Raw genomic sequence first — 17,765 nt, 5'->3', positions numbered from 1 at the left:
TTAGCAAGTGAAAGCGAGGTGTTTGGCTTCGAGCGTGAAATTAATTGAAGTTAACAATTAAAATGTAAACAGGCGCGAGGATCCGCGCGGCTTGCGCGTTAGGAGTACTACGTAAATTTAGGACTCTTTTGCACAATTTTCTCTTTGGAGATAACTACGCATTCTTGGCGTGAATGGCAATTTTCATAATTGTAGAATGATTCAGCGACAAGAACGGCTTAGCTAAGCCGTAGTGTGTCATGGCATTTGAAGATAGCCTGGTTGTAGCGCGTGACATGACTATCAAGTAACAGTTATTGTACCCAGCATGTTTTGTTCGTGATCTACAGGTTTATTGGTTTGTGACGCAAAGAGCGATTATCTGTTCTGTCACGACAATACCAAAATTAAATTGTGTTCGCCAACTTATATTTCACTCTGATCAGACCTTTGACCCTAAGTCAACATAGAAGCCGGTGAGCCGCTCGGTAAGGACCTTGTTTTCAAGAAAGATTTCGACTGCAGTATGTTCTGGAGATACAAGAGTATCATTTAACACTTGAAACGATTGGGTAGATATTTTGATAATAATTTTCTGGCGTCCATACTGAGGAGCTCTTTCAGTATAAAATATCATTTTAGTAAGTCCCAATCATCAGGTAAGCGCGGGAACTTGTCCCGCGAAAATTCTATGCGAAGGTACGGGTATATTCGGCGGTATCTGCGAAAAGGGGCCATCGTTCTTTCCTTAAGGTAAGGTCTTAACTGTGTAAAATTTCGCGAGGAAGAAATTCTACTCGCTGGCCTGTCCAATTTGGCTTTTAGACAAGGTTGTATGCCTGATAATTTCTGTCTAAAGCTATATGATGACGCGCGATAAATCTCGCTGCTTAATAACCTTTGAGCGGAAAATGATGATGCCCAAACCATTTAATCAGCAAAGCAAGGTTTACCTTTACTTTTGTGCTTTCGAAGCAAGAGAAGGAATTATTTCTGTGATAGTTAGGTGACAGATGCTTAAAATCACATAGTGTATTATCCAACTGTTGAAACCTAATTATGGAATGAACCCTGACATCACAGCTCAAATATTCCTTCCCTATAAGATGACGCGCTCTTGGCAGGTTAGTGTGTTTTCTTACTAATCGTACTGTACTATTTCGCAGTTTCGAAAGCAGAATCCTGAAGATACTCTTGTTCTTTTGTTATTTCTTACCCACTCTCTCGTGTAATCAGACTTATCTCCGTGAGGGAAGAACCTTCATTTTTGAATTTTTTTTCCCGGTTTTGTCATTCGTATGTGAGCTGTTCTTATCTGAAGGCAGAACCTTTCCCTTTTTTCACCCGGTTCTGTCTCTCTTGGGTAGTCAGTCCTGTTTGGGCTGTTGTTATCTGAAGGCAGAACCTTTCCCTTTTTTTCACCTGGTTCTGTCTCTCTTGGGTAGTCAGTCCTATTTGGGCTGTTGTTATCTGAAGGCAGAACCTTTCCCTTTTTTTCACCTGGTTCTGTCTCTCTTGGGTAGTCAGTCCTGTTTGGGCTGTTGTTATCTGAAGGCAGAACCTTTCCTTTTTTTTCACCTGGTTCTGTCTCTCTTGGGTAGTCAGTCCTATTTGGGCTGTTGTTATCTGAAGGCAGAACCTTTCCCTTTTTTTCACCTGGTTCTGTCTCTCTTGGGTAGTCAGTCCTATTTGGGCTGTTGTTATCTGAAGGCAGAACCTTTCCTTTTTTTTTCACCTGGTTCTGTCTCTCTTGGGTAGTCAGTCCTATTTGGGCTGTTGTTATCTGAAGGCAGAACCTTTCCCTTTTTTTTCACCTGGTTCTGTCTCTCTTGGGTAGTCAGTCCTATTTGGGCTGTTGTTATCTGAAGGCAGAACCTTTCCCTTTTTTTTCACCTGGTTCTGTCTCTCTTGGGTAGTCAGTCCTATTTGGGCTGTTGTTATCTGAAGGCAGAACCTTTCCCTTTTTTTTCACCTGGTTCTGTCTCTCTTGGGTAGTCAGTCCTATTTGGGCTGTTGTTATCTGAAGGCAGAACCTTTCCCTTTTTTTTCACCTGGTTCTGTCTCTCTTGGGTAGTCAGTCCTATTTGGACTTTTGTTATCTGAAGGCAAAATCTTTCCTTTTTATTAATTTGGTTCTGTCTCTCTTTGGGAGTTGTTTCATTTTAGACTGTGCGTTTTCATCTTATGACAAACTAATTTTGAATTGCGACATAATTAAATTTACTTGTCTTGATTTTTTTTCCTTTGCAGATTTAATTGAAAGTTAACCGCGAAAAGCCGTGATGAAAAAGCAATGTTTGTTTTAATAAAAAAAAGATAGTTTTCCTGTTTAGATGACCAGCCAACCTTAACTTAATTACACATCATAAGTGCACGTTCCGTTGACTGGTAATTTTTACGTCGATGTTGTGTTTGCCTTGGTGGTGTCTGTCCTAAAATCCCGTGATTTTTCAATTAAAAATAAATAATGAATTTAGGAATAAAATTACCAACGAGTAAAATACCTCTTCTCGTAACGTATTAAATTGCATTTACATTTCCAACTCTTGTTTCAGACACGAGATGTAAAATCGGTCATAGATTGTAAAAGAGATTTGTGAGTAAAGAACTTTTTCTACTTGTCTTTGTTTATTTTCTCGCAGCCTTATACATGAGGTTCGCTGTGTTCGCAGTGGCGCGCCAGGAAACCCCAGCAGGAAAAATTTCTTTAAAGATTTTACTCCTTTAATGATCTCTTTAAAGTATACTACTTCCTTAGCATTTAGCCAATTATATGGTGCCGGCGGAGGATACAAAAAAACTCCGTTATATATTTCTTTACAGGCCAGTATTATCGGAAAAAACCCAAACAAACAAACAAAATGAGTTCTGTTGCGCTGTGTGATCCATGAGTGTTCTCATCGCGGTTAGGGCTTGCTGTTGTTTGCGGTATTATTTTCCGGAGTGGACATACCATTACTACATTTTTGTTAGCGTTAAAAAAATCGGAAATACATGGCTTTGGTAAAAAACTTCATCTTTTTTAACTCTTAACGACTGTCGAGTTGTGTGTATCAATAGAGTGGGTCAGCAAATTTGCATTCTATGTTGCGCAAGGGGCAAGAGAAAATGGTTGACTCCCCGCGAGTGAAGCTGACGCTCTAGGTCGATTTCGATCTATTATTATCCTTTGCAAACAAAATTTCGATCATGGAGTTAAATTATAAAATTACTTTGGCTTACATCGTGCGCTTTAAAGTAAACTTGAGTTGTTAGATCCACGCGAGGGTTTAACCTTGAAAAATACAATCACGCGAGTGGAGCTGACATTAACGCGTGTCCCTATCTGGAAAACATTCGTATTGTGACAAGAAGGGTCTGCTTTAAGGTTTTGGGTTACTCTCGCCATGCAATTTGGACGCCGAAAAGTGCCCAAAAAGTAATTACTGAAAATTCATCCGCAACACCTCGGTCGTTCTGTGGGCGCGAAGTCAGTTCTTCTCTTACAGTTAACAATTGCCAGGCGGATCTCAGATCCGCCTCAGCCTCATTTGCATAAATTCTTTTGGTGAGCAAAGCTCGTCATGCAAGACAACAACTTTTTCCTGATCAGTTTGAGTATCTCATTACCTGTTTGCTATATAATGTACAGATATTAAAGGGAGAAGTTACTTGTTGATCACCTCTGGGAGTTAAAGGGTTCAGTGGCAAGTTTTTAAATAATTATGCTGAAAGTAATTCATAGGTCCTTCAAAAAGTGATGTAACACTCTAGGGAAAAAATTCATATAAATGTAGGGATAAAGTTGACAGGTATAACACAAGGTACTGGTATTTTCAGAGACAATTACAGCACTGCAATTAAAAACCATAATTTCCAGTCTGTATGTGCACTTTGTATACCTTACCTCTGCTGAAATAAAGAGTGATGATTCCCCTTCACCAATAACTTGAATAAATCTTCCAGCAAGTAATGGAACTACCAGAAAGAAAATTATAAAGAAGAAATCAATAGTGATTAAAATTGAAAAAAAAAAATGTATTCATTTGATAAATTTTGCCATAACAATTTATTTTTGTATCATATTTCTTTAGTCCAAGCTACACATGCTTAAAAACCTTTTTTAATGTACTGTTTTAAAATTTTGAATTCACAAGATAACTGTAGCTTTACGGAAACATGCTTTTTTATAATGATTGCAAATCTTCAGTGTAATTGATGCAGCTACTGAACTGAAACAGAGAAGTTACCTGAGTAACAAGGCTTGAATTTGCCATCTTTGCCAGTCTGTGATGCTAGTACTGAGCAAAAAAGAAGAAAAAATGAAAATAAAAATGTCATTGCAGCTAATGTGTGTACACACTCTGGTTCTCCTGTGTTGATTTTTACATAATTAAAACTAGGCTGCAGAGCCATGGGCTGATGCGCAGTAATAATCAACCATCCTCATGTTCAAAATCAAAAAATAAAAAATCTATCATCCACCTATCCTTTCAGATAAGATTGAAACATAGCTTGTCTGGTTCCTGAACAGTATGCAAGAAAAATTCCCCACTTGATTTCCCCCCATGACAGAAAGGATTTTTTCCTAATCTTCTAACGAGAGGTTTGACTCATTTGCAAATTCAAATACTTTTCTTATTGTTTGCCTCCTTTCAAATAAGTGTAAAGAGTTGTACAAGTAATATGTACCAAAATACACCCAGTGGATGAGTTAGCTGATAGTGAATCTCCCTGTTTACTCAGTAGAACTTAGGAGAATGGCAATGAAATTGGCAGCACTGTAGAATCATACTAAACCTTTTGGTATTGTAGTCGCTTTGAACAGTAGAGTTTCTTCCTTACACAAGCCTTATCTTTTTCTTCAAGCTTTTGATATAGTACCCTGAGTCCCCCTGACAGTTGGGTACTCATAAATCCTTCAGGTGGTTTAATATATCCTCTGTAATAGCTGCCACTGTTCCCCTGAAATTCAGAATAAATAAAGCAATTATCTATCCCAGTTTGTTCTTTACATAAAGCACATAGATTATGTGCAATAGTAAGGGCAGAAAATTATTTCTTCTTGTTTTTCACTCAGCATTTAAATTATTCCAATTGTGTGTGGCACCATGCATGGGTTGCAAATGTAGTATGTGTGAATCTAGAAGAACTAAAATGTGAATGTGTGAATGCAGGATAACATTTATTTATGCATAGAGTAGTTACCATCATTATACTCAGAAGGTTTTGCTCTTGGGGCATGTTTCAATTTGCACAACCAGTACATGCAGACGAGCATTTTCAGGTTTGTTCAATTAACCTCAAGGCCTTACACCCAATTTTTCATCTGGCCCCAGTTGCTCAAAAGGTGGATATTACTATTAACTGGATAAATGTCTATTAACTGGATAAATGTCTATTAACTGGATAAATGTCTATTAACTGGATAAATGTCTATTAACTGGATAAATGTCTATTAACTGGATATTAATGTCTATTAACTGGATAAATGTCTATTAACTGGATAAATCTCTATTAACTGGATAAATCTCTATTAACTGGATAAATCTCTATTAACTGGATAAATCTCTATTAACTGGATAAATCTCTATTAACTGGATAAATCTCTATTAACTGGATAAATCTCTATTAACTGGATAAATCTCTATTAACTGGATAAATCTCTATTAACTGGATATTAATGTCTATTAACTGGATAAATGTCTATTAACTGGATAAATCTCTATTAACTGGATAAATGTCTATTAACTGGATAAATCTCTATTAACTGGATAAATCTCTATTAACTGGATAAATCTCTATTAACTGGATAAATCTCTATTAACTGGATAAATCTCTATTAACTGGATAAATCTCTATTAACTGGATAAATCTCTATCCAGTGAATAATGCAATACATTTTATAAAACAATTATCCACTGAATGGCTATTAAACCATTGGATAGAGGCTATCCACCCTTTGAAATACCTGGGTTAATCTAATGGCCCATTTCATTTTATGGAATGAAAATTCTGCCTCAGAGGTTGAAATATAGCCAACTGATACATGCAAAAGAGCTTTTCTCCTGTAGTTTGTTCCTCCAGCATAACCTGGGAACAAAACCCTCTTTGTGTAATGAGTTTTGAGTGGCCTGTGGAGTGGGCTGGAAGTCCCTCATAGAAATAAATGCACTTAAAGCCACCATTTTTGTGCCTACTGTGCAATCCTTCTAGGAGGGCCATAGACACTATGTCCTGTACGTCTGTAAACCTTCCCCCAAACCTTGCACAGTTTTCAAAATGGTGGACTATTATGAGACACTCATATTACATCTCTTGTGACCAATCCTGGTTCAGTTCTGACACTGGCCATCATGGAACGGATCTAATCAGGTTTGTTAGGATTCGTATTCACTTTTTTGGGGTTTAGTTAAATTTTTTCAGGGTCTCACCTCTTTATTTTAACATTGTTTTCAATTTGAACATAACAGCTAAGTCATCACAGATTCACACATGTGCATTTACTCTGAACATATTCAGCAAATCCTTTGAAAAATAATTTACATTGAAATTTAAAAAAAAAAAGAAAAAAAAAGACAAATAAAAAGTTGATGTTGCCAGGGCTCAAACCTAATACTTTCAGAGTTAGAGGAGTAGGTATTATCCATAGTGCCAAGTATGCAAAGTGGATGAGATGTGAAGTTTTGAAGTAAAATAAATTTGATGTACATTTAATAAGTGTACCTATTCTATTAAATTCCTTCCCTGTCCCCAGCCTGTCAATTGACCTGGGTACAATTAAACTCTGTTCTAAGTTCCCTTTTGTCACAAGTTTGACATCCACATGAGCTTTTCATTAACCCTCTGCATTTTAAACCACACTAGGTTTATTACTGCAATACTCTACAACTATACAACAGAAGGCACGAGCCGTCATAGACTACCTTTCAAGCGGAAGCGTTAGATTAACCCGATCAAAGCTTGCGGTTCCGAAGTCAAACTTCTCATCCTTGATATGCAACAGTGGTACTGAAGAATTCATCATCTCTATGACTGCTGCAGTAATCTTTCGATGTCATGTTATCCTTAATTTTCTTGTGAGACAATTGGATCCTTTTGGATTGTGTGAAAGAAAGTCGAAGATTTCCGAAAAACTCCATACTCATGATTCTTGGATAAAGCCGTGGTGTTAAAGGCAATCTATTGTTTTCGCTATTGTTTTCTTTATCCAAGTATTAAGCTATGCGGAAATCTTCCCATATTCTCTTCCTACAGTTCAAAAGCTCGACTTCTTAACCAAAAGGAATTGGGAGTGGAAGTCAAATTGCCGAGTGTCAGAGAAACTTACAAACTAAGTCAAACATCGATCCCTGAGGGAGAGTCGCATACCTTTGGACGGCAATTGGCGCAAAAGCTCCTTCCAAACTCGACATTTCAGCTACGGAAAACTCTCCTCAGAATTAAATGGTCCTCTTTAGTCGACGAGAGTACAACTGATTAACTGATCGCCCGATCGACGAGAAAGTTGTGGCGCAAAATATTCAAAACAATCTAAAATTAGCAGAGGCGCCATTTCCCCAGCATAGTAGTTACCAGACTACCTCAATTTTAAAATTTAAACGGATATAATCTATAAATTTAAACGGATATCTAGTTAAGGTAGTGTTTTGTCGCAGTCGGAGCTTGAAAGGAAAGTCTTTGTGGAAATCAAATGCCTCTAATTTCATATATGCCAACTCTCCCAGATTATCGGGGTGTCTCCCTTATACAGAGTCAATCTCTCGCTCTTCCGTACGGGTGACCAAAACTCCCGGATCAAAGGAGGTTTGGATCAGTTGCCCGCAAAAAAACTAAGATTTAAGCTCCATATGTTCCAAAATTCTAAAATCATCTGGCTTCTTATGCTTGTATTACGGTTTCTGGCTTCACTTTCTTGCGCGATGCACGTGATCTGTTGCGAATAAAAAGAAGAAAGTTTCTTCTTTGTTACTCCTAGAAAGGGGGGGGGTTGTGGTAGAGGGAGACGGGGGGCCAGAGTCTCCCGCTTCCCATACCACGTTCTCTCGCCTCCCGTACTTTTGTGCTCCTTTACCTCCCAACTCCCACCCTTCATAGTATCGCTCCAGTGTTCAGCTTAATCAAGAGGATCAGACACCCGGGTGTAACTTTCAAACTGTGCCAAAACTTAACATTCTTGTTCATTTTCTGGTTCATTTTTTTGTAAATTGGGTCCCGATGAAAGTTATTACAGGTCAGTTTTCTTAATTAAACTAGGTTTCACTAACCTGGTTATCACAGTTTGACCATCGCTTCTGACATCTCGTTGTAGAGACGAAAGTCTCAGTCCACTGTGTAATGTAATAACTATTGCAAAATTTTCTTCTAAGCATTGGTGGATGTTAAATGGAAATTTCAAAACTTTGCTAGATGAGTGTTTTTGACTGAATAATACCAAGTAATAAAGAACAAACTATTGCTTTCTTTATTTCTGCTCCCGCTTCCCACCCTCATATAGATCCCTCTTCCCGCACCCTGTTCTCCCGCTTCCTGCCCTCTTCCGTCCCCTCTTCTCCCGGGCTCCCGCTCCCCTGTCCCCTTCCTTTATATAAGCGAGAGTCTGATTGGATGAGTATTCAACCAATTGAAGACCCTGACAGATTTATCCACGTTTCTCCCGCAAAATTGCTTGTAGGGGTCCAAATCAAAAATGAAATTACCCGGAAGGGGCCGCATTGGCGAATTCGGTCGGGAGGGGTGCTAGTCTGAAAAAAAAAATCTCCAGATTTGAGTTGGCATCTCTGTAATTTAGTTGTGCAAGAGGAAGCCTTCCTAAAAAGGTTTGTGAAAGGTCATATTTCTCACATACATTGTATTTATCAAAATATTTTACCTTATAACTATAGCCTGGGTAAGAGCTCAAACCATAGCCACCCACCTTTTTACTAATCAAGGTCAAACAAGAGTGTCCCTTTGACAGTTAACAAAAAAAAAAAACAACAACAACACTATTATAATTATCCATATAATTTAAATCCATCAATTTTCTTGCACCACTAAATACACCTATTAAAGACACTGACTCACTGACTAAAATACCAAATACAATTTTCTACTTAAATCATTTTTATCCTCCCTGTTTTACCATTACCTATGCTATGGAAAGTTATAGAAAGTTTTGTTTTTATTGAGAATTGAAATTTAATCATTTGTCCCAAGATGTAAGAGTCAAGCTAATCAACTGTGTATTGATTGTGATGTTGCAACTGCTATGCTTCGTCAGGTGAGTAAGTTGAAAGTTGATGTGTGGCTATTTGTAACACCTTGTTATTGTTAGTGTTTTGGTGCGCTGTCATTGATGCATTTTGATCCTCATTATTATTCTGAGAACTGGAAGTTGTTCCCTTAATAGGTTCACTTTGTTATCGGCTACCATGCTTTTTGATAGTAAGGCATCCACACGTAAGGAATTTCAATTCAGTTATCTCCATTGATGTTATTAGGATTAAATCTAATGTGGTTGGCTTCTTTAACCCTTCATGTGTTACAAGGAGAGTCATGGTCAATATACCGCCGTAATTCTCGGTGGGCTCACTCCAGTTCTCCAGCCCCTGGATAAGTGCATCAGTAAGCCATTCGAAGCAAAGGTCCGTGCGCAGTACGAAGCCTAGATGGTTAACGGCCCATTTATCTACACGCCTTCCGGAAAGAAGCGAGCGCCCAGTAAAGAGATGGTGTTGCGGTGGATCGATCGAGCATGGAGAGAGATCCCAGTTGAGTTGATAACGAGATCGTTCATGTCCTGTGGCATCAGCAATGCTCTCGATGGAACTGAAAATGATGGGGTTTGGGATGACGAGGAAGAAGAAGCAGAAGACACAGAAGAGCGTATTGACAACAAGTTCAAGACAGACAGCGAAGCCGAAGGCGACGAGTAGCTGAGCTCAGCCGAGCTTTCGAACAAACGGGTCTTTTCATAGCCACCCCGATTCTTTTTAGAACCAATAATTCAGATAAAGTCAATGATCAACGTTGTTTGTCTTTTATTTATTTATTCATTTACCAGTATTTATTTACATACACATCTGTTTATTAGGGAAATTTGGAAAAGTTATATTTTGTTGCGCGGAAATACTTGGTTATAAGACGCACCCCAAGTTTTGAGCAGATTTTGATCAAACAAGCATATTTTCTCGTAAAAAATGGTGCGCCTTATGAGTGAATAAATACGGTACCTAACGTGGTCCCAAACAGGAACATGTCCTGTTTCATTGGCGTGTTCCGAAACCGCCATATTCTGAATGCAAGCAAACTGTAGCATGGAAGTGCAGTAGATAGCGATAACTACCCTTGAAACAAAAAGGGCCATGTGTTCGGTATTTTTTCTTTTTTAGTCTTTGAAGGAATTTAACTGAAATGGAACAGTTATTGAAAACCCAGAATATGGGGAGGTGATACAGCTACAAGGTGACCAGCGTCAGGATATCAGTGATTTTCTGAAACAGCTGAAATTGGCCAAACCAGACCAGATACAAATACATGGTTTCTAGAACTTACTCCCTAGCATTGGGATATGCATGTATATTAGTTTATTCTTATTAGTAAGTAAGATCTAGAAAACAACTGTCAGAGTGAAGGCTGATTCAGATGTAACTAAGATTATTATTTGTGGTATACTTTAGGTATACCTTAAAATCATAACTTTTGCTTAAAGAATAATGTTTGGCTGTGTGCCTGATTATGATGTTGATAGATGGAATGTTGAGTAGATAATATCAGTTCTTTAGTGGCTTCTGTTACTTGATATGTTCAGGATAGCCATGCATGGAAATAGTTTTAACACGAGCCATTACTTTGGAAAACATGAGCAATAAAAAGAGAAACATTTCTTATTAGCATTGGTTTGTTTGTTTTTTGTTAATTTAAAGAATTGGTTGAGAATTATCCTATCTCATTAAGTCAATGTATTAAACCTTTAACTGCCATAAGTGACCAAGACAAAATTTCTCCTCACAATATCAAAACACTATCAAGCAGGCAAGTGATGATCGAGAATAAAGAAAAATTTCAATTAGGGATTATTGGTTGATCCAATGCCAAATTCTCTAAACTAAAATAAGAATTGTACAACAGATGGTGAGGAGAATTTCTACTGAGATTTGGGAATGAAAGGGAAATGTATTCTTTCCCACCCAGTTTTTGCTAAACTTGCTTCTATTTAAATGTACATCATGTCACCGTCTTTTCATCCAGAGGATGGTGGCAACAGAAAATAACACACTGTAACTTGTTAGTTGTAACAACTTTTTCACTGTCACGACCTTTTCCAAACAGAAAAAGCTCGTTTTTGCCAAAACAAAGAGTCCCTTATTGAAAATACTGCTGTGCGAGATGTGCTTTCTGATTTGTTATTAATGCCAGAAGGAATTTGATCATTTTGCATTATCTGAAACTTAAACCTCTCTACACCCTAACATCAGTATCTATATTCTCCATACTTTTCTCTGTACAATTCCTCTGGTACTGACAAGGAGAATTTGTTTATCAATCAAAGGTTCTTAAGTTGGTGATCATTTGCCTTATTCTCATTGTCTTAATGAATGACTCAGCAGTATTTTTGTAAGGAGAAATTAAGAGGCGATCTCTGTAAGAGCGGTCCAGGGCATTTCGCGTCGGAAAAAAGTTTTCCCTCAAACTTTGCCCAATAAACTATCTTTGGTAACAAGTAAATAAAACCACATTAGTTTCTGGAAATACGTCAAAATAAAATTTTTAGAGCTCTCAAAAGTCAAAGCTGCAAAAGGCCCTTTTTTGACCTCTTGCGACATCGAAAATTTCAAAAGTTGAATAGCCCGGTCTTTGTATCACACCGCATGCAGCAAAAAATATTTTGTATTCTTAAAGTGTGTGATATATAAGGTGTATAAAATGCATTTCAATTTTGATATTCGTTTATTCAGAGGCTCGTCATAATTTATTTAAAAACACTCGTTGGACAACTTTCTGAAATTGGTTAAAAGTACTCTTTCTTTCTTGGTTGATATTGCTCAAGTCCAGACCAGACCATTAAAAACTCCGCTTGATTTCTGCTAATAAGATGTTTGGCTGCAGAAAAAAATAAAAACATCTTGCACTTATTGATTTTCTTCGCCGAGGTGACTTCGAACTTCTAGCGATATTGCTAGCGTGACAGCCGATTATGCAAATTAGTTCATTGAGCAAACTCCGACCGTTTTACATGGGTAACTCAATAAATCTTAGATTTTAACCATTTTAAGTAGACAATATAGTAGAAAATATAGTGGAGAGAGGTTTAATACCACACCGATTAATACCTTAAACATTTTAAAAGGCCAAAATTTGACATATTTTATTATCTCGTGACGAAAGACGTCAACAACAACGTATCGAATATCATAATTTTGATTAGCGCTCGGAAACCCCTTTTTAAAAATTTGGCTTCTGTTATTTCATATTTGAGTTCTGATGGCTTACGCTATTCAAACCTGTATGAACATTTCAAAACCAAACTACAGGATTCTATTTAGTGTAATCGGCGATAACAGCACACACTGAAATACACCGTGACCACTGTCACATAGTTCAATTGTGTAATTATCCTGAATTGCTTCTCCCTTCGTTTTAAAGCAGCGATAACATCGCCTTTTGAATCAGAATTCTGGTCGGCAGGAATAGGAAAAAATTTTGTCTGCACACCTGTCTTTATGAAAGTTTCTATTCAGAACTCTAGGGAGTACTTGTGGAAAAGGACCCCGCGATTTTTGAGGACATAAATTATTACGTTACGTGTCACCTAATTTTTCCAACAATTAGCTATATCTATATTGTAAAGCGCGTAATTTTATTAGCTGTAATTCTCATGTCTCTTTCGGTACTGGTTTGCTTGGGATTAATAACGCTAAATTCTTGAAGCGGTATTCGCCACAAGAAGTTCTGTTTTCAGTCGCGTTCCTCAGAAACTTCGTTCGGAGACTCACGAGGAGTTTCCGGTTTGTTTAACTTGCCACAGAGTACTGACTCAATAAAGAGTCATCTCTGCTTAATTCATTTGTCAAAAGAGAGTTTCACAGAAGGAGAGCTTATCTTTGCAAGGGCTGGCCTGTTCGATATAGAAGACTCAGTTATGGCAAAAAGTGGGTCTGCGCAAAGCATAGGCACACTTATGGGAAGTTCTGGCCCCAAAGTTCAGCGTGCCAGTTTCCGACACACCCTGGTAGCGATTCCAAAGGGGTAAAGAGCCAGTATTCTGTCAATTTGCAAATTTCAAAGGCCATTTCTAAGATGTATGGCGTTCTATAGAGGTTTAGACGATACTGCAGCTGAGGGAGCGGATGGTATGGAGGATTTTCTTCAAATTATAGACGAATTGGAAAGCGTGGTAGCAGAAAAGGACTAGTGTAAAGAAGTTTGGAAGAGGCTTCAGGAGAGTAAGTTGTATCTGAAGACTTCATACCTTAATCACTGCGAAGAGGACGATAGCAAATGTGCCGATCACTGTAGGGTCTTTGCACTGAGCCATGATGGTAACACTGACGTTCAGAAAGTATGCAGTCACAGTCACAACGTGAAGTGTGAGGATTGTGAGAAGCTGAAGAGTGTTCTTGAAGAAGTAAATGGCGTTATTTCTGAGTACACAATGCAGTTGGGTAGGTTTCAAGCGGAAGACTATTTGTGTGTAACAAAAAATGCTGCCGCTAAGATCTTTGAATGGAGAGGGCATATCCTGAGAGCAGAAACCAGGATCAGTGCCAGCGGAAAATTGTCGATACTTTGGAGGGAGATGAAGCATTTATAATAGTTGACTTGTAAGACAGGAGGAAAGCCTGGAAGTAACCTGATACGTACACCTTCTTAACAGCTGTAAAAAAGATTGGTTTTCAGTGCTGTCAGTCCTAGAAAATCTCTTTGTTACCATAAAGTTACGAAATTCAGGAATAAAAAAGGTCTTTCTAAGATCGGATGCAGCAGGTTGCTATCACAACATCAAGATTGTCACTTTCAGCAACTTACACAAGAGGGCCTGCGCGTTTGGAGAGCGTTTAATGTTGGGCCTGGAAAGTTTATTCGGCAAAATTAAAATTGCAATTTTTCCACAGAAAAAAAATGACGGATCTGGTGGAGGAGATTCCATTTTTCCCCACTACTGCTCGACGAACTGCATCAGCAGGAGAAGCAATGATGGCAACGACGGTAGTTCCTATCAATGCCCTGAACCTGGTTGCGATGAAGATTTTAAGACCCAGGCCGACCTTGACTTCCATATGAACTAGCTAGTTCATCATGTAAGTCCTGTGCCTGCGAGCATGACTTAAAGTCTTTATGACAAAGTGAAGAGGTAGTGGGTTAATCACTTTCAGTCATTGTCATTAGAAGGTGAAAGTTCGACTGAACTGGTTGCAGTGGCCACAGAACCCTTGACAAGTACATCAAAGCTTCCCATGGGATGGGCTCTTCATAAGAGAGGTGCAAGTGAACGGCTTTCGCAAAACGTCAGGCAGTACTTGAAACAGAAATTTAATATCGGATGAGACACTGGCAGAAACCAAAATTAGAGAAGTAGCAAAGGATATGCGAACTGCTTGCACAATAGATGGAGAGAGAATGTTCGATAGAACAGAGTGGTTATCCAACATACAGATTCGGGGTTTCTTCTCGAGATTGTGCCTTAAACAGCGATCTAAAATACAACAAGAATCGGATGATGCCACCGACGCAGACGACCACTTGATAGAAGCATCTGCGTCTGATGTAGACGAAGGGTGTTTGAGAGAGGCGAGGAACACAGTAATGGATGAGATAGCTTGAAACATCCAATCATGTTTGATATCTATGATGTGTGCTCGTTGGCAAGAGAAGCAAGGTTGTCTAGTCCCAAAGTCAAGATGCTAAGAGACATATGCGAACATTTTGAGCTCGCATTCAAAATGCAAGATACAAATGCAGCATCTCTTGCGAAAATGGAGGAAATGATTTCGGAGTGCAGTTGTCATGCAATATAGTTATGACGTCCACCCGTTATGCGAATGCGATATCTTTTTTTACAAGAACTCTTCAAACTAATGAACAGAGACTGTTATGCAGACAGATGTGACGATCAAATATAATTTTTTCCCTTTCAGTGAGAAATCTGAGAAATCGCTGCTTTATTTAGACGTGAGAAGTATTCAGGACAATTACACGATGGAATTACGTGACAGAGTCACTGGTCATGGTGTATTTCAGTGTGTGCTGTTATCGCCGGTTACACTAAATAGAATCCTGTAGTTTAATTTTGAAATGTTCATACAGGTTTGAATAGCGTAAGCCATCAGAACTCAAATATGAAATAACAGAAACCAAATTTTTAAAAAAGGGTTTGCGAGCGCTAATCAAATTATAATATTCGATACGTTGTTGTTGACGTCTTTCGTCACGAGATAATAAAATTTGTCAAATTTTGGCCTTTTAAAATGCTTAAAGTATTAATCGGTGTGGTTTTAAAGCTCTGTCCTACTATGTTTTCTACTTAAAATGGTTAAAATCTAAGATTTATTGAGCTACTCACATAAAACGGTCGGAGTTTGCTCAATGAACTAATTTGCATAATCGGCTGTCACGCTAGCACTATCGCTAAAAGTTCGAAGTCACCTCGGCGAAGAAAATCAATAAGTGCAAGATGTTTTTATTTTTTTCTGCAGCCAAATATCTTATTAGCAGAAATCAAGAGGAGATTTTAATGGTCTGGTCTGGACTTGAGCAATATCAATCGAGAAAGAAAGAGTACTTTTAACCAATTTCAGAAAGTTGTCCAACGAGTGTTTTTAAATAAATTATGACGAGCCTCTGAATAAACGAATATCAAAATTGAAATGCATTTTATACACCTTATATATCACACACTTTAAGAATACAAAATATTTTTTGTTGCCTGCGGTGTGATACGAGGACAGGGCTATTCAATTTTTGAAATTTTCGATGTCGCAAGAGGTCCAAAAAGGGCCTTTTGCAGCTTTGACTTTTGAGAGCTCTAAAAATTTTATTTTGAGATATTTCCAGAAACTAATGTGGTTTTACTTACTTGTTACCAAAAATAGTTTATTGGGCAAAGTTTGAGGGAAAACTTTTTTCCGATGCGAAATGCCCTGGACCGCTCTTACAGAGATCGCCTCTTAAATACTGGTCACTCCCAGGGTTCAAAGGGTTAAAAACATATATCTAAATAAAAAACTACTAAATATCTATAAATTCCCTTGTCATGAAAACCTAACAATCCCATCAGAAATCTGAAAGAATCGTTCAAAAGCATCGATTTGAGGCTCGGCATCCTCACATGCTTCCTCTAACTCGCCCCAGGCTTCTCTCCACACACTCGAAAAGGACCCGGAGGCTGAGAGACGGTCTGTAGGAGAAGAGAAGAGAAAGCTTCCTCCCCTAACGAATTACTGCAGGACAATTAACATGAAAACAAATAAATTCATTTACTTCCTTGCTTCTTCTCCAGTTGTCCTTGGAGCGAGTTCATTCGATTTCCTCACTTGGTTCATAAGCTTACCGGTTGTTCATTATTTCATAACTAACGGTGGAGAATATTTCTATTTTCATGGGGGGTAGTTTCTCACAGTTTCCACGCTAAGTGAATTGTCAGTGAAAAGGTGCTCAGTGCATGCATTAGAATAACGCTCCACAAATGAAAGTCGTGCGCTCGGCGTAATAGAAGTCCTACGTAAATCGGCCAACGACAAGCGGACAAAATTATTAGATAATTGATAATATTTAAAGGACCTTTTCAACTGGCGCTTACGTTTGGTCGTTCATCGTGCCTGGGGAAGAGAATGACTACGGAACCGACAGTCGAACAGAACTAGACAACCACATTTTATTGGCTGCCTGATATGACTGATATATGACGTCAGTTGCTGAAAACTCAAAGGATGAAAGGAGATGGTTAAAATTATTTCCTTAGCTGGGCACTGAAGGCTACAGGTTTTGGTAAGTACTATCTGTGAAAATAACTGATTCACTTGCATTAATTTGCCTTGACAGACTAAGGAAATCGTTTTAGCTCGGAGCATCGGTTTTAAAACTGCTTCAAACCTCGTTCAGTTATGAATGATGTGATAAAATGACTTGATGGAAGAGAATTCTTATATGTGCGATAGAAATTGAAAGAAATTCATAAACGGCAAAGTCGGTTTAACGTTTTTAACCCCACCTTGACCTACCAAATATTGACTAAATTCGACGAATTATCTGATATTTTAACCGACGCTGGACAAGATTATCTCTTTCAAGCTACCTACGCTGAAGATCAAATTCCGACATCCTCTGAGTTAGCCGAAGGGCTATCTACTAACGTTCCAGCCTCGAGTAGAATTCCAACCGTTATTTGAAAAATACGAATTCCGAATGTCTATTACAAAAGCGTAAATGAGCTTCATTATGTTCCTTCCAATGAAGGAAAGATAAGGAGAGACGGTTATTTGTTATCCTACTTTTGAAGGGGCGCCATCTGATAAATATATATTTCGGTTTTTACGTCAAACTTTTTTACCGATGACGAATGTGAACATGCAAAAATGAAACAATTCACTTTAGCCCCCTCAAACTACACCCCATCAATTTTTGTCCGAAATTTGGGCGATCGCCTATTCAGTGCAAAATAATTGGCCGCGAAATAAAGACTTTGCCAGATTGGTATAAATTTTTTCGATGATTCTTGGCTTTAAGCCGGTCCGTTTACTTTCAGTTTAATGGCGTGACAAGAGACAAAAAAAAGTAATTTTGATAAATTTCCGACTTTGCACCATGAAGTTTTTTTCCACTAACGC

General features: G+C 38.2%; 1 protein-coding gene and 1 pseudogene across 1 annotated transcript in view; both read right to left on the bottom strand.

Annotated features, from left to right (window-relative positions):
* LOC113665516 (uncharacterized) overlaps positions 1-7,373 on the bottom strand; it is a 74,012-nt gene extending 66,639 nt beyond the window's left edge. The window contains exons 1-4 of the mRNA XM_089193767.1: positions 7,289-7,373; positions 4,759-4,776; positions 4,209-4,259; positions 3,866-3,936 (exon numbers count right to left, since the gene is read on the bottom strand). Coding sequence (XP_089049893.1) covers positions 3,866-3,936; positions 4,209-4,259; positions 4,759-4,776; positions 7,289-7,373 — 225 coding nt within the window. The remainder of the gene's footprint in view (positions 1-3,865; positions 3,937-4,208; positions 4,260-4,758; positions 4,777-7,288) is intronic.
* LOC149034203 (sterol 26-hydroxylase, mitochondrial-like) overlaps positions 1-17,765 on the bottom strand; it is a 121,004-nt pseudogene that overhangs the window by 88,994 nt on the left and 14,245 nt on the right.

Source organism: Pocillopora damicornis, chromosome 14 (assembly GCF_964200805.1).
Source record: "Pocillopora damicornis chromosome 14, jaPocDami1.2, whole genome shotgun sequence".
Lineage (NCBI taxonomy): Eukaryota > Metazoa > Cnidaria > Anthozoa > Scleractinia > Pocilloporidae > Pocillopora > Pocillopora damicornis.
This window is presented reverse-complemented; position numbering and strand designations above follow the sequence as displayed.